This window comes from Crocodylus porosus, unplaced genomic scaffold (assembly GCF_001723895.1).
Source record: "Crocodylus porosus isolate Cpor-Errol unplaced genomic scaffold, CroPor_comp1, whole genome shotgun sequence".
Taxonomy (NCBI): Eukaryota; Metazoa; Chordata; order Crocodylia; family Crocodylidae; genus Crocodylus; species Crocodylus porosus.
The window spans coordinates 2,426,003-2,450,952 of NW_017728919.1; the positions used below are offsets into that span (position 1 = coordinate 2,426,003).

Genomic DNA, 24,950 nt, shown 5'->3' on the forward strand with positions numbered 1-24,950 from the left:
GAGTGGCCTCCTCTGGACCCTCTCCATGCTGTCCACATCCCTCCTGAAGTGCGGCGCCCAGAACTAGACGCAGTACTCCAGCTGCGGCCTGACCAGTGCCGCACAGAGGGGGAGGATCACCTCCTTGGACCTGCTCGTGATGCATCTGTGGATGCAGGACAAGGTGCGGTTGGCCTTCCTGACTGCGTCTCCACACTGCCGGCCCACGTTCATCTTGGCATCAACGATGACTCCAAGATGCTTTTCTGCCTCTGCCCTGACGAGAAGGGAATTCGCCAGCATGTAGGTAAGGTGCCGGTTGTTCCTCCCCAGGTGCAGCACCTTGCACTTGTCAGTGTTGAATCCCATTGTGTTCTCATCTGCCCCACCCTGTAACCTGTCTAGGTCTGACTGCAGCCTATTCCTCCTTTCTAGCATACCCACATCCCCCAACATCTTAGTGTCATCAGCAAATTTGAACAGGGTGCTTTTTACCCCCAACGTTTCACCTGAGTGTACATTTTATTAAACAGATCAGGAATGACCAGGAATAACGGTCACAAGCTGGCAGAGGGTAGATTTGGGCTGGATAGAAGGAGGGTAGAAGGCACTACTTCATGGTCAGGGCGGCTAGGATCTGGAACCAACTTCCAAGAGATGTGGTGCAGGCTCCTACCCTGGGGGTTTTTAAGAGGAGACTGGACGAACACTTTGCTGGGGTCGTTTAACCCCACTAGTCTTTCCTGCCATGGCAGGGGGTCGGACTAGATGATCTACTCAGGTCCCTTCCGACCCTAGAAACTATGAAGTCAGTTTGATTGTGGTCCTGTGCTATAAAAGCAAGCCAATGCATGTGTTATTACAAATAGACAAGACATAAAGTGGCTGCTTTACCATGAAGATGCTCCAATTCAAGAAAGCATATTCAGTACTCAGTCCCATGCTTAACATGAATTACTTATGTAAATTACGCTTTAGTTGTCTTGATAAAGTTTGCCACGGAAATTAAACCTCAGTCCTGCTATGCTGCAAAATATCTGGGCAAGGTAAATAATGGTTTAAAACAAAAGTAAACTACAGTTTCAGTGTCCTAATTAGCATGGCAGATTGCTACACCCACAACTGACCTTTGGTACAGAACATACGTAACCTCTCAGCTGGTAATGGCACAAAGAGCAACCTAGGAAATGCCTTGAAAAAGCAAGCAAATCCACCAAGTCTCAGTGCTCCAAATGACTGTAATCATTACGTTTGGTTCAGCCTCCAGCCTTCAACAATTTCTATGGTCACAGTGTGCTTTTTATATAGATCCTTTCCTCAAAGTGACATATAAGAGGGGAGCCAGGCAGCAGAGACCCACTCTTTAAAGGGCTGTTTGCAGGTGCCTTTCAAGACACAGCTCTATCCTGCTTCAGTTGCATGCTACCAAAAGAGACAGGGACAGGGACAGACAGCTGAAAGACAGGAAGGAGTGGTAAAAAACACAGCTCCTTATTCAAAGCAACAGGAAGCCAAAGCCTGGCGAGTTAAAGTAGCTCGGGCTAGTTGCTCCGCACTATGAAAAGCAGCGCAGCTGAACCAGTATTAGCTTTATTTCAGAGGAAGTGACCCCAAGGTATCTGGCTTGCTTGACTTTATTTTAGGTACTTGCTTTTTCTGTTTCTTGCACCACTGCCTGCACTGCCCACAAAGGTGGGGGAGCAGTTTAGTGTCATGAGAACTATAACTCTCTGTTCCTATTACTCTGACTTTCCTGTTGCCTACATGCCCATTTCTGGGGTGGGAGACATTCCCAGACAGCAGAAAGGGACCTTCTGCACCATCCGGCATGCAAGCCACAGGTCCGCAAGGTCTTCCACGCACACCTGTGCAGCACACACCACCACAAGGCCTTGGTCTCTATGGAGGCATTTGGCACTACCACCAAGTTTGTATTTGAGGTTTCTATGCATATTCTTAGCTTGGTCTCAGTCATTTTCATTAATATTGTCAGCAAATGTTTAGAGTAGAAAGGTACATACCACAGACGCAAAAGTATATTTTTGGTCCTTTTCCTGCAGCAGCAAAAGTACATCAGTTAACAGGACAGCCAGGATATCTAAAAAGCAACAGAAAGAGAAAACGGAACTGGTTGTAAAGCCAAAGACTGGTGTAAACTTACAACCCTTTCACTTTGCATTGCAGTGTTAAATGTGGAGCAGTGCGGAGGATGCTCTTGTACTTGTGTCTTCTCAGCACCATTTCAACCTTGTGACAAGACATTTTACGAAACAACCGACCAGGATGGATGATCAAGGCCAGCGCATTAGATATGAACCATGTGGTGAGGTTGCATGTTTTCTGCACCCCAATTTCAATTAGCAGCAGAGAAGTACTTTTTATTGAAATTAATATGGGCAGTACTATAGACATTGCTTTATTTATTTTACTATAGCACTGGTTTTCTGTGGGCCCACATGCTCAGTTTTCATGGTACTGATTTGGTTTCTAAGCCATTTAATCGCTATGGAAGCCAGAGAAGCTGTGCAGCAGGGAAAGACCTTGGAGGCATCTTGGAATCACGGCAGCAGGAAATTAGCTGGTTTCTCGCAAAACCAGCAATGAAGAAGTTAAGAAAGTTAACATTTCAGTTGAATTATTCAGGGTTGAGTGATAAAAATCTATTGAGGCAAATGGGTAAAATCACCCGTCCAAGCCACTGTTCCTGCATCACATATTCAGGCCATATTTCTGAGGCTGACTACTCGGGGGGGCTACACCAATAATCCTTACAATCCAGAAAAAACCTGGATTCTGGAGGATTGTCCTGCAGCGTGGAGTAGCTTCTACAGCACAGCCTTCAGCAATGTCAGATCCACAGGGCTCTGCTCATAGTTATGTCTCTCAGATACCACAGTGACAGACAATGCCGTAAGAGAAGATCTAGATTAGACATCTATCCAGCAGTTTTATTTAGTGATTTCTACGCTGTTAAACCTCTCGGAACCAAACGTCTCTGAAGAAACACTCAAGTTTATAGAAACAAAAATATGAAGAGGAAGAGGAAAAGTGCAAGTACTTGTTCACTGTGCCCACCAGTTCTAACAACTAATCAACCAGGCTTTCACACTGACATCATTTGCAATACCAGGTTGATTACTGTTTTTCACTTGCTGCCTGAGCATGTGTGCTTTGGGCTGGAGCATAGGCAAAAGATTTTCTGAGCAGTTCAGAGACGAACACTGCATTTAGACACCGTCTGCTCGGAAAAAAACATGCCTTATTTCCATCAGCAGATTCTTCTGGAACAACACAACATCTCCGGGCACCAGGTTCCTCCTGGCCACACAGCACGAGCCAATGAGGTCTCTTCTGGTGCCCTTCAGCCATGTCAATGTTAACGAATCTTTAGCTTACAGCAGCTCTTTTGATTTTCTGGCCATGCTGCGGAGGGAAGGTGTCATAGGGTTGACATGACATGATATTTCAAAGTGTGAATCAGAGCTCACACAAGATAATGTCTTTCCACAGGAGTCTAAGGCAGGATGACTCAACACCTTGTCATCACTCTAAAGACCTCCCTCTTGAACTGGGCAGAGGATCAGACAGATAATAAGCAAACAGCACAGCAACTCAACTTACTGTGCACCGTTATAGGGATGCTTATTTAACAAGCCAGGAATAGAACAAGTGCTATTTCCTTCAGTATTTTATTAAATTAGCAGGTTATCATCATCCTACTGTATACCCAATCAATCAATCGATCATTAACAAACAGTTACTAAACTAATAGAAATCTTGTTTCCCTGGTGCGCTTTCCCCTTGCCAGTCCTCTACCTTTGAGACGTCCTGATGCAGCTTTCCAGTACAGCATCCCATCCAACAGGAGCCGTCGCCGCCCCATATCATCCTTCCGGAACAACAGCCCATTCCTGTACTTCCCAGATGACTTGACCTCCATTTTCTGCATAATTTCTCTCAGACGCTGTCCCTTCTCACACTCATTTACCTTGGCATCTACATGAGTGATTGTCTCTTTAATGAGGCTGAGCGCCTGGGTCAGCTCTTCATAATCTTTAGTGCCAGCTGCAAAAAAGTAGCTTATTTGTCAATCTGACCTTGCTTTTGTATTTAAGGAATTTTGCATTCATGCTGAAATGCATTTAAATTTCTGGTACATGAAATGCCTCCTGTAAACAAATTCTAAACAATCCAACTCGCACCAAAACTGAATGGGTGTCTTAGGAGCAGGAAGTACAAAACAACCCCAACCAACACGGCAAATCCTCGTCAAAGGAAGGGGCTAGAAACAAAAAGATTCTTTGTCTTTAGACTTAAGATCTAATTCTGCCTCTGAGAATATGATAGCTTGCAGCTCAAATGCCAAGTCTTTAACAAAAAATAAAAGAAAGAGCAACATCTGGAGGGAGTCACAGCAAGTGCTCCCCGTTTGGGAAGAGGGAAGGAAGGGGAGGGCAAGGCAAGAGGGGTCTGGAGCAGGAAGGAAAGTGACTGACAGCATCTCTGTGAAAGAGTAAATGAAATACCTTCTGTGTTCTGAATAATGCGCTCCACCAGCACTGGGTACTTTGTAATGCGCTGAGTGACTAGGAGGATGCACTCCTGGACACCAAGTCTCCTCACAATGGGTGAATTGCCTATTTTCTAGGGAGCAAACACAGAGGAAGTCAATATTCAAGCCCAGCAAGCATATGCCACCCATTATCACATGATGGATTTAATTTACTTCTCTCCCGTCTCCCTCCCCATTCCCATTCCTTACCTCCTGAAATGTCTCCCTTTGTGCAACAAGGAACTGTGGACACTGTCATAACACGGCCACATAAGCACTGATCACAAATTAGCAATAGGCACCTCATGCACACGACAAGCTTGTTGTTACTTTTCATTTGTATCACAGACAATGATATTTTAAGTGTCATCTCCAATGACAGTAAAACAGATTAAACTTCAAGCCGTGGGATTTTCTATTTAATGCGAATTTTTCCCCATAGCCAGGATGCCTTTTGAGGTATATTTAATACACTTACTAAATCAGAAATCAGCAGGCTAAGGGTGAAGAATTACATACACTAATGAACAGGGCACAGATGTCTATTTTGACTGTTTCTGCAATTTAATGCTAACCTAAATGACCACTTATGGAGGAAATGTTCAAAAACAGCAGAACTACAACAGCCAAACCAATCCTATCCACAGCATCCTGGCAGCAGGCCACAGCACAGACCCATCTAAGCTGTGCATGAGCAGCTATGCAGGCACATCTGGCAACACGGCATATACGCAGCCATGCACGCTGCACAGCTTAAAGGGAACGCTGCTCATGGCTCTTCCCTTCAAGAGGTATAAATTATACTTTTGCATTCCTCCTCCTCTTCAGATCTTGTGTGTCCTATAAGGTGGAATCTGCTTTCTGAGTCTAAATATTCAACAATCTTCTGTCCACTGCCAGCCTGAAACACCCACATTCTCAGGTCTTGTTTTATATGTTCACACCACGTCTTCTGGGGTCTTCCTCTCTTTCTCCTGCCTCCAACTCTCCTGACCTCAAGTTACTTCCCAGTTCTTCAGGCCTGCTGTACACATACCTAGACCATCTCAGTTTGCTCTCCCTCTGCTTTTCCTTTGTTCAGCATCTCCTTGGTCTGCTGCTACCCCACCTTTGTGGCATATGTGATTTTCCTGCTAACTCCACAAATAATGATCCATACAATAGCATTGGCCTTCATTACCCTCTTGTCGCCTTTTCCCGTCTGATGAATCAGCATTTTCCTATCACAAACTATTCAACCCACCTCTCTCCACTATGTCCATGCCTTATTTATCCTGCTTCCAGCTTCCTTACCCCTCCACTTTCTTGCACAATGGGACCCCAACATTTGAACTTGAAGGCAGAAGGTATGTGTTGGTCATCCAGTGACAAAAGTGTGTTCCCCTCATTATCAGCTGAACAAACACATCCTCCATTTTTCCCCATACTTTTTTGAGGTTTGCCTCCATCTGTCCAAGTCACACTCTACCTCTTCTCTGTTTTCTGCAATCTAGATCACATCCACAAACATCACATACCATGGGGTATCCTTCCAAAAAATCCTTGGTGAACATATCCAGGGCTAGTGAAAACCCTTGGTGGACCCTAACCATGATCCAGTCCCATGATCTCTGCAATAGGGAACACTGCCTCTCAAGAACTGAGCATTGGCTATAACCAAGGTCACGGCACAAAGTGCCCGTGAAGCTTGGGATGCACAAAAGGCATGTGCCCAGCAGCCTGCCAAATAAAGTTTTGTTCCTTCCAGTTATGGGCTCCCTGCAGCTAAAAACAAGGGATCTTCAATGGAAAACTAACCCTGAACAACTCAGAGATATCTTGCCCTTTGGGAAAAGAGGATTTGTCTGGTGATTGTTTTTTTGTACCTTCATTAAGTTCTGAAATTTCTTGTTGCTCTGCAGCAGCTCCTTATAATAACTGACAGCTTCATTATGACCACCACAGAACACTCCGTATTTTTCTTTCATTCTCTCCCCATTTTCACCTGAAAACTAAACATTGGAAAAAGATGATGGTGACAGTAAATTATCCAGTTAAAATGTAGCTGGTAACTACCTTCCACCTGCCCCAAGACTGGCTACTCTAATGCTCCTGGGTTTCATCAAGATTTGTGCTGCTTGGCTTTGGGGATATAGGTTTTTTGCTATACCAGCTTCTCTTGTACTGGAAGCTGGTAGCAAGGGAGGAGGGTTTTGAAGGGAGGTGGCTCAGGCAACATTCAGCAAAAGAAACATTTGGTGAACCTCGCACCACTGTTTGTGACCAGATGTTTCTGGACACCAGGAACATCTATGGAAAAATAACTGTAAACAACTATATCATCTAGGATATTCTATATTGAAATTTTACAGAGTGCAACTTTAATCTTTCAGTTAACTTCTTTGACATTAACTAACTGTGATGCCAGCATTATTAGGGGTTAATTCTTACCTGTTGCACAAGAAGGTCTCCAATATTCTGGATAATGTAGTTACGGTCACTGCCTTCTTCCAAGGACTGACTCTGTCGCTCTTTTAACTGAAGCAGGAATTGTCCATGCAGCTCCAGCAACTCATCCACACATGGGAAGATTTTGTTGACAACGATGTTAGTGAACTGCAGCTCCTCTCTCAGTGCTTTCGAATACACCTTCAGCATGATTTTCAGCGTTCGGACATGGTGCATTTCAGTCTGCATCAGCTCTGGAGGTGGGGAGAAAATCTGAAGTCACTTACAAACATCAGGCATGGGCTGGCAGACCACATAAAAAAGCAGGCTATGAAAGCCACTGCACTAAACTGCTGGTGCTTATAACTAGCAGATATGGACTAGAACAATGACAGGCACCTACAGGGCCAACTTACTTCAGCTGCATCTAAATAAGCCCACCACTTACCTCTTATTGTCAAGAAACGCTAATGCTAATTCTGCTGTTGTGTACCGGGTACTCTAAGCTTTACCCACATGCCACAGTCATGCACAGTTTCAATGTGTGCATTAATAAGAAGGGGATGCCTTCAATTATGTGTTTCACTAAATATAAAAAAAATCCTCTCTTACTGAGGTCCAACAAAGACTGATAGGTTTATTATCATGTAAGCCTAGATAAAACTTCAAAACTACCGTAACTTCAGTAGAACAGAGACCTGGGGCATTTTATGTTCTTGCAAATACAAAAGCCAGGCTTTGCACAGAAAACTCAGTCGTGATGCTTTTGGATTTCCCCCAGGCATTAATGAAGTATCAACAACAAGGTGCCAAGGATTACACTGAGACATGACAGCACGGTAGTGCTTAAAGACCTTTCCTGAAGCGGCTCACAGATGGACAGATAAAATCTGCAGTCTACTCAAAGCTCTCTAATGGGACTTAGCAATATAGACTAAACATTTTGAAGTTAGCAGGGTAGAAGTGTGCAAAACCTCTTGGCATTAGTAATAATCCTTTTAGATATAATCTGTAAGGAAGTCTGGATAAAAAGGGAATCTGTCCAAACATCTCTTGGGTGGAATCACAGCAACTGTTCTGAACCGGAAATGAAGAATCTCATACTTCAACCAGAACCACAGAAGCAGTTTTCAGACAACAAGTTCTAAGTGGGACAGATATGGGATCAGCAAGTCCACCCTTGCATCAAAACCACAGGCTCTTTGAGGACAAGAAATCACAATTTTAATATTAGGTTTCATTAGAAGGAAAGCACTTCTAACAGTACTGAGAGCCATAAAAACTTGGAGGGTACTGCAACAGTACAGACATAAATGTGCTGCTCTACTAAAATGTGAATGCCCCTTCCTGGTAGTTCTTTAGTTTTCTTTGGAAATTTTCCATCCAAGTAGCGAGTAAGATTGACTAATTTAGGGTATCTCCAGGTTGCAGCCAAACATGGCTTATATATTAGCATTCCAGAAAAAGCTGTAGGTTGTTTAAAACTATGTGGCAGGAGAACATAAATACACAGAAAGATGAGAAGTTAAAGTGTGACAACCTTCATACATTTCTAGCTCCCAAGCACAAGGAAAACATGCAAAATAGAAACACTATGACATATTAATTTGCCATTTTAATTCTTACCATAAATGACATCTTGCCTTTTGATAACTTCTTTCCTTTGCTTCTTTGCATAACATTGTTCCACTGCGAGACTCCATGATTCTGCCTCAAACTCGCGAGCATCTGTTTCTATCTCATTTCGCAGAGAGAGAGAAACTGCATCTAGATCAAAAGCACAGCCCAGTTCATTAAGTACCACACTTTGCCCCAGGTTGTATCCCCAGTACCTTTAACATAAAAAAATTTAGAACACATCAATTGTATTCCAGAAACATCATGTTCAAAACAACAGGAAATCCTGAAACGCAGAGAACATCCGTACCTTCCAGAAAAATGGAGTCTGCTGTTGAAGATGCAAGTGAGGCAACATCATCTGATGAAGTCTGCCTGAATTTAAAAAATCCAGAATCCCCTTCATCCATTTCTCCTGTATTTAGTCTAAAACAGTCAAAGACATTAGACAAAGCTGTTACTTTAATATAGGCTGCCAACATCTTAGAGAGAAAAGCATTACTAAATGTATCTATAATAAACTATTTTAAAAATTTTTCTCATCATCTTAGCTCCACAAAAAAGAAAAGACAGTCTTTGAACTCTGAAATTAAACAGTCAAACAAACCTATTAACATCGCCAACTATCTATATGGCTACATTTGCAGTTTAAGCTGCTATCAGCTTCTGGACAACTTTTGGTACTAAACCTTTAACAGGCACTTCTTTTTCCATTAATGAACTGGACAAAACATTGCATACCCTATATAGGATCATAGCAGAAGGCTCCTTCACTAGGATTGGGAATAATTATGGATCCCAAAAAAGTTTAAAAAACTGGCAGATTTGAAGTAGCCCACTGTTTTAAAGCAAGGGATATTTCAAGTTAAACAGCACTGGCAAATACACTGGGTGAAGCTAGCACCAAACTAGCTTGTTCTTAATCTCTAAAGTGATTCCCAATTTTCCACAGACCTAGGAGGAAACAATGTAAATGGAAAATAAATCTTGAACAAGAGTATTCAAATGCCAAAATCCCAATATGAACATACCAGCATTTGCAGCACTGCAGAGGGAAAAAAAAAAGACTGTGTGTACACCCTCAAAAAAAACAAATAGCCTTCTGTTTCGGGAGCATTTCTCTAAGTGAAATTAAGCAGCAAGAGCTCATCAGATAATCTCCAGAGTTTGCAACAAATGCACGCTTTTATTTTTAAAGGATTTAGTAGTACAACTGTTTTTATAAGTTGCACCCCCTACCCCCCCAAACAAGTGACTTAACTAAGAAGTAGTCTGCTTACCCAAATTTACTAACAGCACTAGCAGGATTCAGCGAAGCCTGAGAATTTCCTCTCTGGGCGACAGTCATGCCGAGATTGCGCGACAGAAACTGGGTGCCATCCGGTCCCGTGAGAATGCTCCGGGGTTGCTCCTTCAGAGAGGCTGCTAGAGAAGCAAAAATGGAATCAGTGCTCAGAAAGTGAGCAGTGCATCGCAGATCGCCTGCTCTCAAACCCCGCTCTGACTGGGGACGGAGAGCAGACAAGATTTTGGACGTCAAGAGCTCATTGCCCAAAAAGACATTTTCATTCCATTTCCTTGAAAAAGAACCACAGAAAGACAGCTCAGGATGAGCTGGGGCCGTATCATTTCTGTTGCTGCTTTTTGAGTTTGTATTCCCCATGCTTGAACCAGCTGCCCTAAGACTTAGCAGAGTAAAGTGGCCCCAGAGATGCACTGTTTTTATACTACCCTGTGATCCTTCTAGAAATGTAAACCTGCCACTTAACTTACAGTATTGGCTAAATCAGCAGGTCTGAAGTGCAGGAAATTGGTCCCTACTGTGCCCATTTGGTGTGGAAATTGCAAAGTATCTTCTTCTTTAGTAAAGCATCAGAACCTGCACACAATTATTCACACCCTACTGTACAAGGGCACAGAACAGTAAATGTCAAACAAGAACAATCTGAAATAACAACATACACAGAGGTCTGTGCAGTGCTTATTGCCAGACGTTGATTTATGGCCCCACACACATGCATGTACACTGAACGTACCAGATACCACTGCTAAATTCAATTTTAGTACCACAGCTTTCCAAACCTGGACAGACTGCAAATTGGAAGGACACTAAAATTATACATCACTATAATATATGGAACCTGTAATAGGCTTATAAACTACAGATACAATTACTGAGCAGCAACATCTGGAATGAATGAGATAAAGCACATCATTTAAAAAAAAATCAGAAAAGAGACCACTGGAAAAACCAGCCACACAGTCTTTAAAATTCTGCATCACTGATGAAATTGCAGGTGCCCTTTGGTCAAAGTACCTCTGAAACTTAGAGGGTTACCCTGCTGAAAGACAGAGGCAGGGGGGTCACAACAATTAAAATAAAGTAAGGGAGAACAGAAAGCAGAGGAAAAAACTGAGAGAGTAAAAAGCAGCACAAAGGAGACTAACTGAAAGGAAACAACACAAATACCATCACAAATGAAAAGAAAATGGTGAGGACAGATGCGAGTAAAGTTTTTAAAAAACAGGTATATCATTAAATATAGTTGCTAAACAGAATGCACAGAATAGGATCCTAAATTCAGTTTTCACGTTCTGTTATGTATAAATTAGGTTTTCTGTTCATGCAGTTACCAAAACACTGCAATGAAATCTCAGCCATTATTACCCCAGCTTGCAGAAGTGACAGTATCCCACTAACTAGGAGAAGAATCAGACTTGACTTGCTACTGAGGTGTCTTGTTCCAAGACAGCACGCGGAACAGGCCACCTGCCGTGTTTGTCACCTGAACACATGGAAGGCCAATGCCTTTTTAGGGAAGAAGGCACACGTCTTTAGTTCAGAACGGGCTGACTTAAATCAGGAAAACCTGGTTTTAAATAAATGATTTTAATTGTGCTTTGCACCTGTACTTTTTAGTTACTTATCTAAAGACAGGTTCTCCCTGGTTGGTACTGCTTAAATGCTAATTTGCAGCTCAGATATAACCATTACGCTAAACTTAGAAGGCAGGGTATAAATGCAACTACCTCTACTAAAATTTGGTGGCACTGTTTTTACTAACCAGAAAAATACACTGGAGTCTCCGACACTGGGTTGTTTTATACTTTCTAAAAAGCCACCAGAATGTTGTGGCCTTCCAGCGAGAAACTTAGGAAGCAAAACTTTTAGTTCCTGAGGAAAGGGAAAGACTAGTCCCTGTACGTCCAACCAACACCATCAGCTTCATTCTGAAAAGCACTTCCTGAATTCTGAAGGGTCCATTAAAGCGCATCACTGCAACTGACCCACTTCCCTTCCAAGCTTCTTACCCAAAAGGGTTAACATAATTAGGTCCCTACTCATAGTGATGTTGCTCAGGTTACAAAGGACAGGCCCATGACCCACTGGAAAAGAATGTCATCTGTGCATGTATTACCAAATATTTTATGAATTAATCCTACAGGCCAAGTCAACTGATGTAAAATCTCACTGTTCTGATTTCATAAGTCATAAGGATATCACCCAGCTAATTCTTTATTTCTTATTTATTTCAGAATTTCTTTACTGTCCAAGCCCCCAAGGTCTGGAACAGTCTGCCAGCGGAGGTGGTTCAAGCACCTACACTGAACACCTTCAAGGGTAAACTGGATGCTTATCTTGCTGGGATCCTATGACCCCAGCTGACTTCCTGCCCTTTGGGCAGGGGGCTGGACTCGATCTCCTGAGGTCCCTTCCAGCCCTGATGTCTATGAAATCTATGAAATTCTGTTTCAGACGCATCTGAAATCCAACAGTTTAGTGTTATTGTCTCTACTACAAATCAGAAACCTATACACATAAAGTAATCCATGTTTTGGGGCAATGAGAAACAAGGTCAGTTTAAGTACAATCTATTTTAGCATTCAAAGTAGCCCTTTAATAGAAGCAATTGAGAGCCTGGGCCCTGGAGGAAAAAAATTGTGAGAAAAGACAACTGATCCACTACACATAATTGGACCAAAAAAAAAAAAAAAAGATGTTTTCTGGAAATATGCTACATGCTGGCAATAGTAAAGCCAGGACCTAGCAGTTTACCAAAATTAAAACAGAACGGTTACCTTAAGAGGGGGAAAAAAAACCAAAATGCACTTCTGTAATGATTCCCGCCACCTGCTATACTTTTAAGTAATCCCTACCATCACAATTGTTTAAAGAGGTTAGGAAAAAAAGAGCTATTAATTGCCTCCCTGAGTTCATGTTGAACAGTGTTTGATATACAATTGTTTTCAGTGTGGTGTCTCTGCTCCGCATACACAGCAAGTCTACGCAAGTCTTTCATGCAGTAACAGGGCAGGAAATCACACCAACGTGCGACTAAAGCCACCAGCAGCAACAGCAGGTGCCAGAGCAGGTTCAGATCCTGGGACTGCTTTTATCTTAGCAATAAGAAATACTCAAAAATAAAAAGAGCACAACAATATCCGCCACAAGCCACAGAGCTAAGAGCATTCAGACTCAAAAACTCACACACGCAGAGCCCCCCCCACCTGCACTTACCAGCACCTTGGGACAAATGTGAAGCTTGCAGTGTGCCAGCACCCAGGCGATGCCCTTCTCCATCCATCTGCGCCCACCCACCTCCTACAGCAGAGCTAAGGATGCCAAGCTCCAGGGCCCACTCACTGTGCAGCAGTATCTGATGGGAGAGAGGTGGCTCCAGCTTCCACCCCTTTAGACTTTTAACGGTAGACCCGAAACCCTGAACGCTACCTGGCAGCTACCAGGCCCCCTGCTCAGAGCTCGGAGACGGACATTAGCTGTTCTCTGAGCAAACCCTGCCGATAGCTGGCCTTGGTGTTTACCATTAGCTTCCAGCATACAGCCCACCGAAAAGGCCACGCCTCAGGTGTGGACAGCTGAGACGATAACCTAAGAAGTGCCACATTTGGTCAGTCCCACCAATGGCCCTCCAACCCCGTACCCTGTATCCAATGGTGGCAAAGGTGGAGGCGTTAGAGGGAGAGCATTAAACTGGACAGCTCGAGAATAAATCTTCCCCCTATTCCTTACCACCTGTCACCCACCATGTTGGGTTGGACTCCTTCAACTATTCTGTTCAACAGCTACTAACAGACCATCAGCCACAAATGTAGCTAGTCCCTTGTTGAACCCGGCTGCGCTCTCTGACCCTACCACCCCTTGTGGCAATGAATTCCACATGTTAATGCATTACATAAAAAGTACTTTCTCTGGTTAGCTTTAAACCCGTCTCCTACTAGTTTCAGTCGGAGTCCAGTATTTTGGGACTTGGCAAATACTTAGTTCCCTGTTCATTTGGCCCACACTCTTCATGGTTTTATAGACCTCTATCATATCCCCCCTCAGCTTTCTCCTTTCCAAACCGAACACTTCTGGCCTTTTTAGTCTCTCCTGGTATGACAACTGCTCCATACTTTGATCATGTTGGTTGATCTCCTCCATACCTCTCCTAATTCTACTACATCTTTCTGGAGATGTGGAGACCAGAGCTGCACATGGTATTCAAGATGTGGGCACACCATGGATTTGTATAATGGTATGATGATGTTCTCCAGATGTTCTCCATTTTGTTCTCAATTTCCCTCTTAATGACACTCACCATTATATTGGGTTTCTTTGTCACAGCCACACGCTGAGCCAACGTTTTCAGAAAGCTATCTACAGTGATCCAAGGTGTCTTTCCCGAGTTATAAGAGGTAGTTCAGGACCCAGTGCTGCATACATCAGCCCTCACCCAGGGGAAAGTCACACTCCTCTTGCCAGGGGAAGAGGACAGAGCACCTGGGCCTCAGCCACTACCCGAATAATCAGAGGCTGCCCTGGCTCTAAAAAGACCTTGAATTACTAACCTGTAAGACAGGTTGTTTCCTCACTGGGTGGCAACATCATCTTTGTTCAAGTTCCTGGCTGCTTCCCCCTCCTACTAACTTTAGCCTTGGTCCACACCCCAAATCATTCATTCCTTGGACCTGTCAGGTCAGGTATGTCAGAGACATACCATTATGCTTAAGATGATGCAGTCTACCTCACCTCACCTCGTATGTAGAAGGAATGATTAAAAACAGGCTCCTTGAGAATCATGCCCCAGGTTAAAAGAAATTACCCAGATTAAACACTCCAGAGGGTTGAGAATTTCCTCCTGCAATGTCTCTTTATAAGCTAAAATCTAACAGCAGTTACAAATGCCCGCCCCCCCAAGAAATTGCTTTTCACTGCCAAAACCATGCAGAACACAAAGACAGACACTCTTCATGTTGATGATGCCAAATCATTCTTCAGGTCTTCAGTGTTGTTTCTTAGCATCATGTGAGCCCACCCTTGACATTAATTCTATGAAAAAGAAATGCCCAATTAGACGTACTTTACTGTTGTAGTACAGCATATTCTAGGAGTAAAATGAAATGCTGCCCATGGCATTAGTTGTTCCTACAGCTTCCTGATCTTTCTGCTTTTGATTCTGTGAAAAGTAAGAACAGTCTGCCTAGCAGAATCTGCACTAACGAAAAAGCCATTTTCTGAGTTCAATTAGCAGTGTCTGCACACCGCTGAGAGTAAATATTGATTGCTCCAGTAGCCCATTACACCAGACGAGACTATGTACCACCGAGCTGTTCCAATGAGACGACCTAGAGCTAAACTTTTCCTATTTTCACTATTCTTTCTTGATTCCTATTCTCGTCTCCAAGCCTTTGCATAAAAAGACAAAGACATTCTTGGTGACAAGACCAATCATCTCTGTTATTCTAAAAGTTATTCTCTTTATTCTCAAACAAGCTTTAGTTAAAGCACCCCGCCACCATTTTGAAATGCAAGGCACTGTATACACAAGCAGCTGCAGGCATTTTAATTAGAGCATCTCCGGAGAGCCACTCAAAATGCAACCCCTCCCACCGGAGCACGTGTACAGACGCCCCATGTTGTGAACAAGCCTTCTCAGTTCCAAAACCATGATTCAAAACAGCTAACTGACCTTTTCAATTATCTTAGCATCCCAATTCTAGGAACACTACTAGGAGCAAAGGTGCACAATCCTACCAGGAGGTGGATGAGAGCTAGCTCTGAAAGGGTGAATGCGCACCTCTGCAATGATCCAACAGCCTCACACAGTTCCCGTGCAGAAAAGACAAATTACGCGTCTATGCTAATGGTGCTTGCAAGCAAGAACGGTATGGCAGCAGTAGAAAGCAATTTCAAATCCTATACTTCAGAAATATGAAAAAGGAACAGCTATTTTTGCCAGCTCACTTTTCCATATTTATTTCAACAAAGCTTCAGCATTCAGACTGCAACGCCTGCTTGGCACAGAGATTTCTAGTAAGTCCCAGATGCAGACAAGTTTTAAATAGACAATTATTAAAATCTGATGTAAAACAAAGTTTTCAGTTCACAGTTCTAGTCTTTTCAGAAGACAGAGAAGAAACAATCAATGAGAAACCAGCTTTATCGATCTCTGTTCACAGTGATATTTTGAGGTTACACAGCAAGAAAGTATAAAGAGGAATAAAAAGATAAAAAGATAAAAATGCACAGGAGACTCCTAAAAGCCTCTAACCGATTCCCAATGGGGAAAAATGAAGCTATCTTATTAAAAGAGACTGTTTTCAACCTTCAATAAAAACAGCTTGTATTGTTTTAAAAACGTATTAAAAAAAAAAAAGCATACAATTGAAGAGACAAGCTTTGAACACAGAAATCATTCTTTAGTACAAACCTGGGGAAAGGTACTGCGGTGAACTTTGTGGAGATCCAGAAGGTCTGTATTGCCAATCCTTCTGCTACAGGAGAAAAAGCAATTTTTATTCTTAAGGTTTGTCTTTATGCACGCAGATCAAAGCACCACTCCAAGCTGAATCATTGTCAGTATCTTGAAGTCCTGATTACAGGTGCATACTTACATACACTATAAAACCAAGTTTTGTGCATATATTTTCACACTTGAGAAGAAAAGTAGGTAGACTTAAAAATTATGAATAAATGCCAGGAATACTTAGCAAAGCACAAGCAAAATTATCACCTTGCCAGCATAATAAAGTTGGACAGTTTAATTAAATTGAGTTAAACTGACTGAGTTAAACTGATACAAATCCCTGTGTGAACACCCTTATTTCCGACTGAGAGGAGCTTGTCTCAGCTTACCTTAAAAAACTGCTGCCGGACTAAATAAAACTCAACTAAAAAGACTCATTTAAACCAAGTGTAGCATCTACACAGAAGTTTGCACTGGTTACTGTAGATCCATTTAAAACTGCACTTTTAATCAGACCTTGCAACTTTTGTATATAGGCAAGGTCTCATTCTTATGACATGACAATATACAAAGGTTAGAGTTTACTGAGTCAAGATATCTACAAAGCAGGAAGAATAAACAAGTGATCACTTCTGTAACGTGGTTATTAGATGGATCTCACTGCATTTCATTATTTTGCCTTCTGCCCCTTTCCTCGTTTCATCTTCAGCCTCCCCTCTCCCTTCTTGGGGATGGTTTGTAGCAGCACGGTTAAGTCTTAAAAAGTTCTGACTGGAAATGCAAGATCTCTGTGGCCCTGAGGGCAGGAACAATTTGATGTGTGTGTTTGAAAACAAATCACATAATGACTTTAAAAAGCTTAGACGTGTGAAAACAAGAACAGTTTTGCCCTCAGGACAGTTGCATTTAAAATCACAGTGAGCTGAATGTAACCTCTTCTCCTCATTTAAAGGGTAGATGTGTCTACCTCCCTCTCTCAACCCTCTCCTTATTTCTGCTAGCAGCCTCCAAAGTTGTCGCACAACCCGACAGCAAAAAATCTGCACATGGTTCTTAGTAGGAAACACTAAACTGGATTACAAAAGAGATATGTGCATAGCTGGTTGTGCTGACTTGTGACCTTTCACCCTGTCACACTGTGGAGAGAGGGAAGCAGAAATAAACAGCTTGGCTAGACACCTTGTGAGCCATAGTTTGGAAAGATTAAAAAAAACAAAGTTCAGAACATGAAACCATTATTCCTGCATCGTTCAGACTAAAGTTGCGTGCGGCTATTCTGTTCCAGCTTCTTCCCCATCACATGATCTTCTCAAGGGTGGAACAAGACTATTATGCTGCCAATTATCTGCACAGCAGCGAGAAAACCAGGGGTATCAAAAATTAAGACTGTGACCCTTTTTTTTCCCCCCTAAAGGTGGGGAGGCAGAGAAACAGACATCGTGTTCCAGGAACAAGCAACAGGCTTGAGGCAGGCGTTCCTGGGACTGCATCCAGCTCTGACATATGTGGTGGGGTGGCCTCAGGTAGATCATCCCTTGTGTGGCAGTTCCACTGGAGGATACTAAAAGAGACCAGCACTAACCAGTATGTGCTTTGGAAACGTAAGGCCAAACTTCAGAGGATGTGCATCAAGAGAGCTCAGCTGAATTCAGCACACTGGACAAGTGCTGCTATTTCTGTCTTATATGGGCAAGGAAACTGGAAACCTTACCTTGGGCCTGGCAGTGCTGCATTCAGCCAGCAAGTTCTTGCAGTTCTTGTGGACATTCACAGCACAATCTGAAATGTAAAAAACATTTAAATTATTCTTTCTGTTCCCACTTCAGCAGAGAGAAATAAGTGACAGACTTCAGATTCAGAAAGGGTAAGAATAAATTAAGTCCTGCAATAGAAGGACTAATTTTGCAACTTGATGTCACGCCAAAATACAACTTGAAGAATGAGCATACAGAGCCATTATAAAGAACTCACAGAAAGAAGACCCTCTGCTAGAGAAACAACACCATAACCAGAGCACCTGTTGTACTTCTCTGGCTTGCAGCCTGCATCAAAGAAAGCACTATCCCACAAGTGGGGGGGACTAGGAGGATATAACAGATTCTTACTGTAACCCGGGGGCACAGAGCAGTATTCTTCATTTACACGGACTTCAGCAGAAATAGGAAATATTTTATGGTATCAACTGCTATGGTATGAAGTGCTATCAACTGCTCCAGTATGTTATAATATTAATACCTTGAGTACTGCAAGTGTGGTAATTGGGGGTGAGGGGGAGTGAGGGGGGTTGTGTGTACATGTATTTGTAGGATAGGAACCACTTCCTGCTTAACCAGGTCTATTCCTTGACCCCACTCTGCTTAATTAATTAGTCTTCAAGTTAAAACAGGATTCCAGGCTCCAACAATCCTGACCAAAACTATAATCTTTATATTTAAAGCCATTCTGTCAAGCATTACTGGAACCAAAAGAAAACACCACTTGCTAATGACAGAGCAGAGAAACACACGCACAAACCAGAATCCAACTGTCAGTAAATCTGGCATGTAATAAATGGAATTAATTCAATTACTTCCTGTTCGTAAGCCATTTGTCAAAAAAAACAAAAAACAAAAACAAACAAACAAACAAACAAACAAAAACCCCTTGGTACTTCATGTGAAGAACTCATTAGCCACTAATATTCTAATAGAAATGGAAATCAAACAAGTCTTCAGATTCCAAAATGTGATTTTTCAAGACAAACAAACAAGCAGGTTATATAATTCAGACGACGCAGCAAACAGATCCTGGAGCAAGTACAATCCCCTGTGTACAATGTACACCCTAGATTTTTCTTTTAGATATGTGGAGGATGAAGAAGAACTGATTAGAAGTCACTGACATAGCAACAAAAACACTTCAAATTATCAGCAAGTCAACTATCCAGATGCTACAATGTTTACACTGCATAAGGCAACTGTTTCTACATCCTAGTACTAAAGCTCCTTGAAAAGTTGAACACAGGAGACATTTTTGCCCCAAATTAGATCCAATCTCCTTCTCCCACCGAAAAATTACAGCTGGGAGAGGGGACAGGACCAACACGACAGTTTTCTCCAGCAGCTTCTTGTTCTCTGTTAAATAAGACACTTCCTTTACCTGCAGACTTGAGAAGCAAGACAGGAGGAATGCAAACAGCCACACAGCTCCTTGCAGCGGGCACTAAACGTGCTGGGTAAAAGGGAGGGCAGGTAGAACAGGAACATTTACACTCTGGCTGCAGAGAAAAGCCTGTTTGTGCCTAATGTACTGAGGAAAACTGTTTAAGACCCGATCATCCAAGCAGAACTATCATCCCACCCTGTAACGGTGCCAAGGTCAATAGCAGCCAGGGTGACCTGGTCGAAGTGCTGCTGGTGCCAGGTAGGACGTTCTCCTTTACACAACACAAGCAACATGCTTATATGATAAGGGCAACTACAGAAACACACAGGAGCTGCAGAATCAGGCCCCACAGGGGAAATCATTACAAGTCTGACAACAGGGAAAGAAAGGTGCTTAGCGGCGACAGTCTCCCACACGTACACAGCAAGAGCACAACTAAGCCCTTACAGTGCCTGTCATGTATTGCTGCATTTTTACATACAAAACTATTTTTGAGCATAGCCACAGTAGCTCATCTGACATCTCTGGGAAAGTCTTCACTCTGGTAGAAGAACTAAAAATGCTACAAAAACCTGGAAGGCACCCGATTCTGTGCCTGGAAAATAAGTATTAAAAAAAACTTTCCTTTCTAGAATGAAAGCAAAGGAAAATCTGTTTTTGCTACATAAACTGTTAATTCTGTAAATGGGAATGCATCAAAATGAAGAAACAACCAGAAGGTTCAGAAGACTTCTTGATGCTTGTTGTGGATGACTGGATGAAGATGATGAAGTGGCTAACAGCTGAGGTGCCTGTGATTCAGAGGAGGAAGCTGGAGGATTAAATCAACATAAAGCAGGAATCAGAAACAGAAAGAGCATCAGCCAGATCGAATGGGCCATGGACACTACACGGGTGCCCACCAGGCAGGACTGAAACAGCACTGGGCAAGAAGAGCAGTTGCTGCCTGCACAAGAAGGATCGATGCTCATGGTTATCGCTGCAGCCCTTTTCACCAGTCCAGCAATTCCTTTCCATTTAAGAAGGAGGGAGGGAGCCAAGCTATTACACCACTGTCACTAAGCCATACCGACTCAAAGCAAAGTCTGGGATTTCACTGACAAAAGGTCACTGGTGTGAAGTCACCAATGCACATGAATTGTTATTGCCTGGGAAAGCCAGGTTTTTGTGAAAACGCCTGGACTTCCTGCGCTCCTACAAACACTGGCTACAAGCACCCAGGATTCCACTTGCAAGGATCTGAGAGAGCCCGGGCACACATCTACTGTCACAGGAACTGGCTGCAGATATATTTTAGAAATCCCAAACAAACCCTAGAAATGTAAATCTTCAGACTGGGAGCAGAGAAAGCAAATCTGAAGAGAAAGAATTACAATACAGCAAGCCGTTCCTGATCAATCTCCAGCTGGGCACCTGTACCACTCTACAGTAAAATCTGTCATCGCCTTAGTGTTTCGGTTAAGTAGTAGTTCTTTCTCCTCATTAAGATTTAAAAGGCGTGGCCCATTTTCAATACCCACGTATTTCTTATGCCAACTTTAAAAACGGATATCAATTTCAAAATACACTTGGTATGAAAACTGTCCACCTGCTCTGACTACAGGTAGCACCCAAGATTATTTTCCAGTCTGTTTACACCATGTATTTGACTGTACAGTATGCAGAGGCAGCTCCCTTTCTTGATGAAATACATCATACAGCAGGAGAGAGAAAGTGCTGGAAAACATGAAAATGCAATGGTAAAAGCCCCAAGAATTGACCAGGGGATAAAGGGGAGGCATCCCATCTGAAACTAGTTTTAACTCTCTCTGTTTAGCTTGCTCCATCACAAGTTAGCAGTGTCCTTCAGTGATTTTTGCTTGCGATTATTTCTGCCCAGCCAATGTAGGAAAAGGGTTATAATATGAAGCTTTTATACAGATCTTTAAAAAAAATGCTTCAGTTATGTGTGCGTAACTTATGACATACTTATTATCTGCTATGAGCAGGCCGTTATCTGCTAGTGCAGATAAGGGCAAGATAATACACTGGTGAATTTGATTTCCTGTTTCTAGACACAAAGTCCTTTAACATTCTCTTTCTTTCAGGGCATCTTTCTGAAAAGAAAAAGCAGAGGGGCTCAGTGAAGGACAATAAGAATTATTAAGAACACTCAGATAAAGACACATTGGAAAGGATAGATTATTACCTCGGAACAGGCACAAATAAGGGACACGATAAAAGAATATAAAACAATGGCTGTTCTAGAGAAGATAGATGGGAGTTTTTTTTCCCCATGTCTCAGAATACAATTAGGGGATAGCCTATAACATTGAAACTGTGATATTTTTAATCAAATTTTTTTCCCACACAATGAACAATTAGACTGTAACCGATTGCCTAAGTTTTTACCGCAGATACAAATCTGGCAATATTAAAAAAGGAACTGGAGATCTGTTTGAACAATAATATTCAGATACAACAGTTAATGTTTGCAATGAGTTATGGAAAGGAAGTTTAAGTCTACCCTTTCTGGGTTTAAAGCAATCCATGTTAGAGATTAAGCTAAAACCTTCATGAAGAGTATTATCATCCCCCCCAACCCATCTGCCTTTTTGGGGGTTTCTTGCCCCCAAAACACATTCGGTCCAGTGCTTCTCAATCAGAGGGCCATAGGATCCTTTAGAGGGTGCCATACAATATTACCACAGCTAGATATGCAAACACCTACACATGACTGTCAGGATAAATCCAGAGATGTCACATCAGAATCCAGTGCGTTAAAAGCATTCCGACCTACTGCAGTCTTTCCCAGCTCTTTGCAACAGAAAACCTGCTCTACTATTTTTCTGGAGTCATGAAATGACTACAAGCTAAGAGCTGACATTTTCTGAGGGGTGCCTTGAGTCTAAGATGACTGGGAACCATTAATTTAGTGCCGTCACTGCCAGCATCTGGACGAGAAGGAACATGGACGGGTCTGCTAAGGACAGCACTCCTACTCCCCAGACTAGCTCATCCACAGTAATCTATCAAGACTCCTATTAATGACAGAAAGTTTTATCTGGTAGAATATACGATTTTTCCACACTTAAATTAAGTGCCTTCCCAAAAGTTGGCAAAGTTCTTTGGGTAGATGTGATATCTTGTCAATAGATCAACTGGGTAATTGGAAAAAAGTTCTTTGGAAGCTTTCGGACACAATCCGCCTTCTTCAGGCATCAGGAGTCTCTGCTGATCTGAGATCTCCAAGGAGCGAGAGAAGCTAAAAGTGACAGGAGGTCAGTGAGAATGGACATAGGTGGAAATTAGAAAAACAAAAAGGTAGAGAAGGGAAGAAGAGCGGGGGCGGAGGGAGGCCAAAGCAAGTAAGGGAGACTATGAGTTCTCCAAGGTAGAAAAGAGGTTATCTATGAAAAAGTAAATAGTTAAAAATTAGGAAGACAACGGGTAGAAAAGGAGGGGAGGGGAAAAAGGGAGGGGAAGAGAAATATAAAAGCTCAGGTCTGGCAGGTACCAAAAGTTAGCAGTAAATAAGTTGCATGTGATCATTTAAGAGCATTTATCGGACAAAAAATTAGACAGTCCAAGAAAAACTTGCCAGGTTACGATGATTCAACGTCTGACAAAGCACAGAACCCGTAAATCAGATACAATGCCACGTCCGTATGTCAGACGCTATGAAAGTCTCCTGCAGCAGCACCGGATTCCTGCACAGACCTGACTCACCGGGTGTCAGACCTGACCCCTGGACTCCAGCGCACTGTCCAGTACAATCACCGCTCGAGTGCTCCACCGTGATCAATATCCAGACTTGCTGCAATTAGTTTAAATCCCAACTGACAACTTTAGACTTGGAGAATTTTTATTTAGGATACAAAGATTAAAAGCATCGTTGAAGCATAACTTGGCTCAAGTCTGGCAACTCCTACCTCTGCTTCCAATGGTAGAGAGACTTTACATACTAGCTTGAGTTTCAGGATATGCTGACTGCTTAATGCACCTGGTCCAATAGAAACAAACTTTGGACTAAATATTTGTCTTCTGACACTAATGATTTCTCTGTCGTCAGACACATTTGGTCTCTTGAGAGAGAAAACACTGTCCCTCGTCTCTGCCCATATGAAGTACAAGTCACTTCTCTGGCTGGAATCCACCTCAGAAACACTACTCAGCTAACAACAAATTTACATGTGAAGGATTAGTTGAATTCTTTTGATTTTGTGGCATATCCCCACAAGCCCAGAAATACAAAGGAACGAAACTCACTTTTCTTTCAGTGAACTATACAATATTTGATAAATACAAAGACAAGCTCTATTTTAAGCAGCTTTGATATTAAGCGAATCAATATTTCTGTAGCATAATCTATATGCCTCTAGAATATGTGTCCTGAAATTCTAATCTGCTACATAGGGCATCTTGATTCACAGCAAAAATAATTAAGAGAAAGAGATCATGCACAGATGAAATGAGCCTCAGATACTAAACCTACCGCTCGCGTACGGAAACTAAGTTACCCAAAACCCGTGCAATCTCACTACTGACTTGCTGACGCATCTGCAGTTCCCGGGCGCTAGACAGATCCGCGCTGGACACGAGGGTGCGCGTCACTACCAAGAGAAACCTCCACCGACCGCTTGCCAGGAAAGGGGAGCGTCTCTGCAAGACTCATCGCAGGGCAGGAAGGGTTTGTATCAATCGAACCAGAAGTTGCTGCGTTTAGTGAATCCAGGTCATGGATCCTAATCAGTTCAGGCCAGATCTAGCATTGTCCAAGCGGCTCCAGCAACTGGCACCTGCTCCTTGCGCTCATGTACCAAAATGAGCAGAGGCGGGAGCCTGAACCAGGCACCGACCGGCAGGTTACCTGCATGCGGCCGCAGCCCCGCACTGGGCAGCCACGTCACCACGGGACTCGCATACGTGATGGCAGCGTCCCTGCTAGGCCAGACAACCTCCGGGCCCGGGGCAACCATCTCTATGTGGAAGAGCAGAGAGAGAGGCCCGGGATGCTGACATGATCGCCGTTGCGGCAAGGAGTCTGAACACGGGCAAAGGGAGGCAGAGCGGCTCCCTCGTGAACGGCTGCAAGATGAAGTGTGCACCCCATGCCAAAGCAAAGACAAGCACCCACTGCACCTCGCACCAGCTCCCGAGCTCCAGTTGTGAAAGCACTGCACCACGGACACGCCACGGAGACAGTCAAGGAAGCAACGGAGCAGCTCCACTGTCGTCCCACGAGGTTTTCATGGATTTCCTAGACATTCGGGCTGGAAGGGACCTCGGAAGATCGAGTCCAGCCCCCGCCCGAAGGGCAAGATAAGCTGGGGTCATAGGATCCCAGCAAGATAAGCATCCCATTTACTCTCGAGGTGTTTGAAGCGTCGCTGGGTCGAGGCGATGCGACATGCGCACGCGGCCTGGTCTCGCGCCTGCCGCAGAGCCACGCTCGCCTCACCCGGGCGACACGCGCGCAGCCCGCGCCGGGAAACCACCCGTCG

At 43.2% G+C, this 24,950-nt stretch overlaps 2 protein-coding genes across 3 annotated transcripts in view; both read right to left on the reverse strand.

The window, feature by feature from the left end:
• Window positions 1-24,950, reverse strand: part of ARHGEF18 (Rho/Rac guanine nucleotide exchange factor 18) — a 42,147-nt gene that overhangs the window by 16,318 nt on the left and 879 nt on the right. For both annotated transcript variants that reach the window (XM_019538367.1, XM_019538369.1), the window contains exons 2-11: window positions 18,035-18,102; window positions 16,288-16,351; window positions 9,856-9,997; window positions 8,886-9,001; window positions 8,585-8,725; window positions 6,962-7,212; window positions 6,397-6,522; window positions 4,506-4,623; window positions 3,796-4,044; window positions 2,001-2,077 (exon numbers count right to left, since the gene is read on the reverse strand). In XM_019538367.1, coding sequence (XP_019393912.1) covers window positions 2,001-2,077; window positions 3,796-4,044; window positions 4,506-4,623; window positions 6,397-6,522; window positions 6,962-7,212; window positions 8,585-8,725; window positions 8,886-9,001; window positions 9,856-9,923 — 1,146 coding nt within the window. In that variant the 5' untranslated portion in view covers window positions 9,924-9,997; window positions 16,288-16,351; window positions 18,035-18,102. The remainder of the gene's footprint in view (window positions 1-2,000; window positions 2,078-3,795; window positions 4,045-4,505; window positions 4,624-6,396; window positions 6,523-6,961; window positions 7,213-8,584; window positions 8,726-8,885; window positions 9,002-9,855; window positions 9,998-16,287; window positions 16,352-18,034; window positions 18,103-24,950) is intronic.
• LOC109312421 overlaps window positions 17,400-24,950 on the reverse strand; it is a 10,395-nt gene continuing 2,844 nt past the window's right edge. Inside the window, exons 6-7 of the mRNA XM_019538447.1 lie at window positions 18,035-18,102; window positions 17,400-17,459 (exon numbers count right to left, since the gene is read on the reverse strand). Coding sequence (XP_019393992.1) covers window positions 17,400-17,459; window positions 18,035-18,102 — 128 coding nt within the window. The remainder of the gene's footprint in view (window positions 17,460-18,034; window positions 18,103-24,950) is intronic.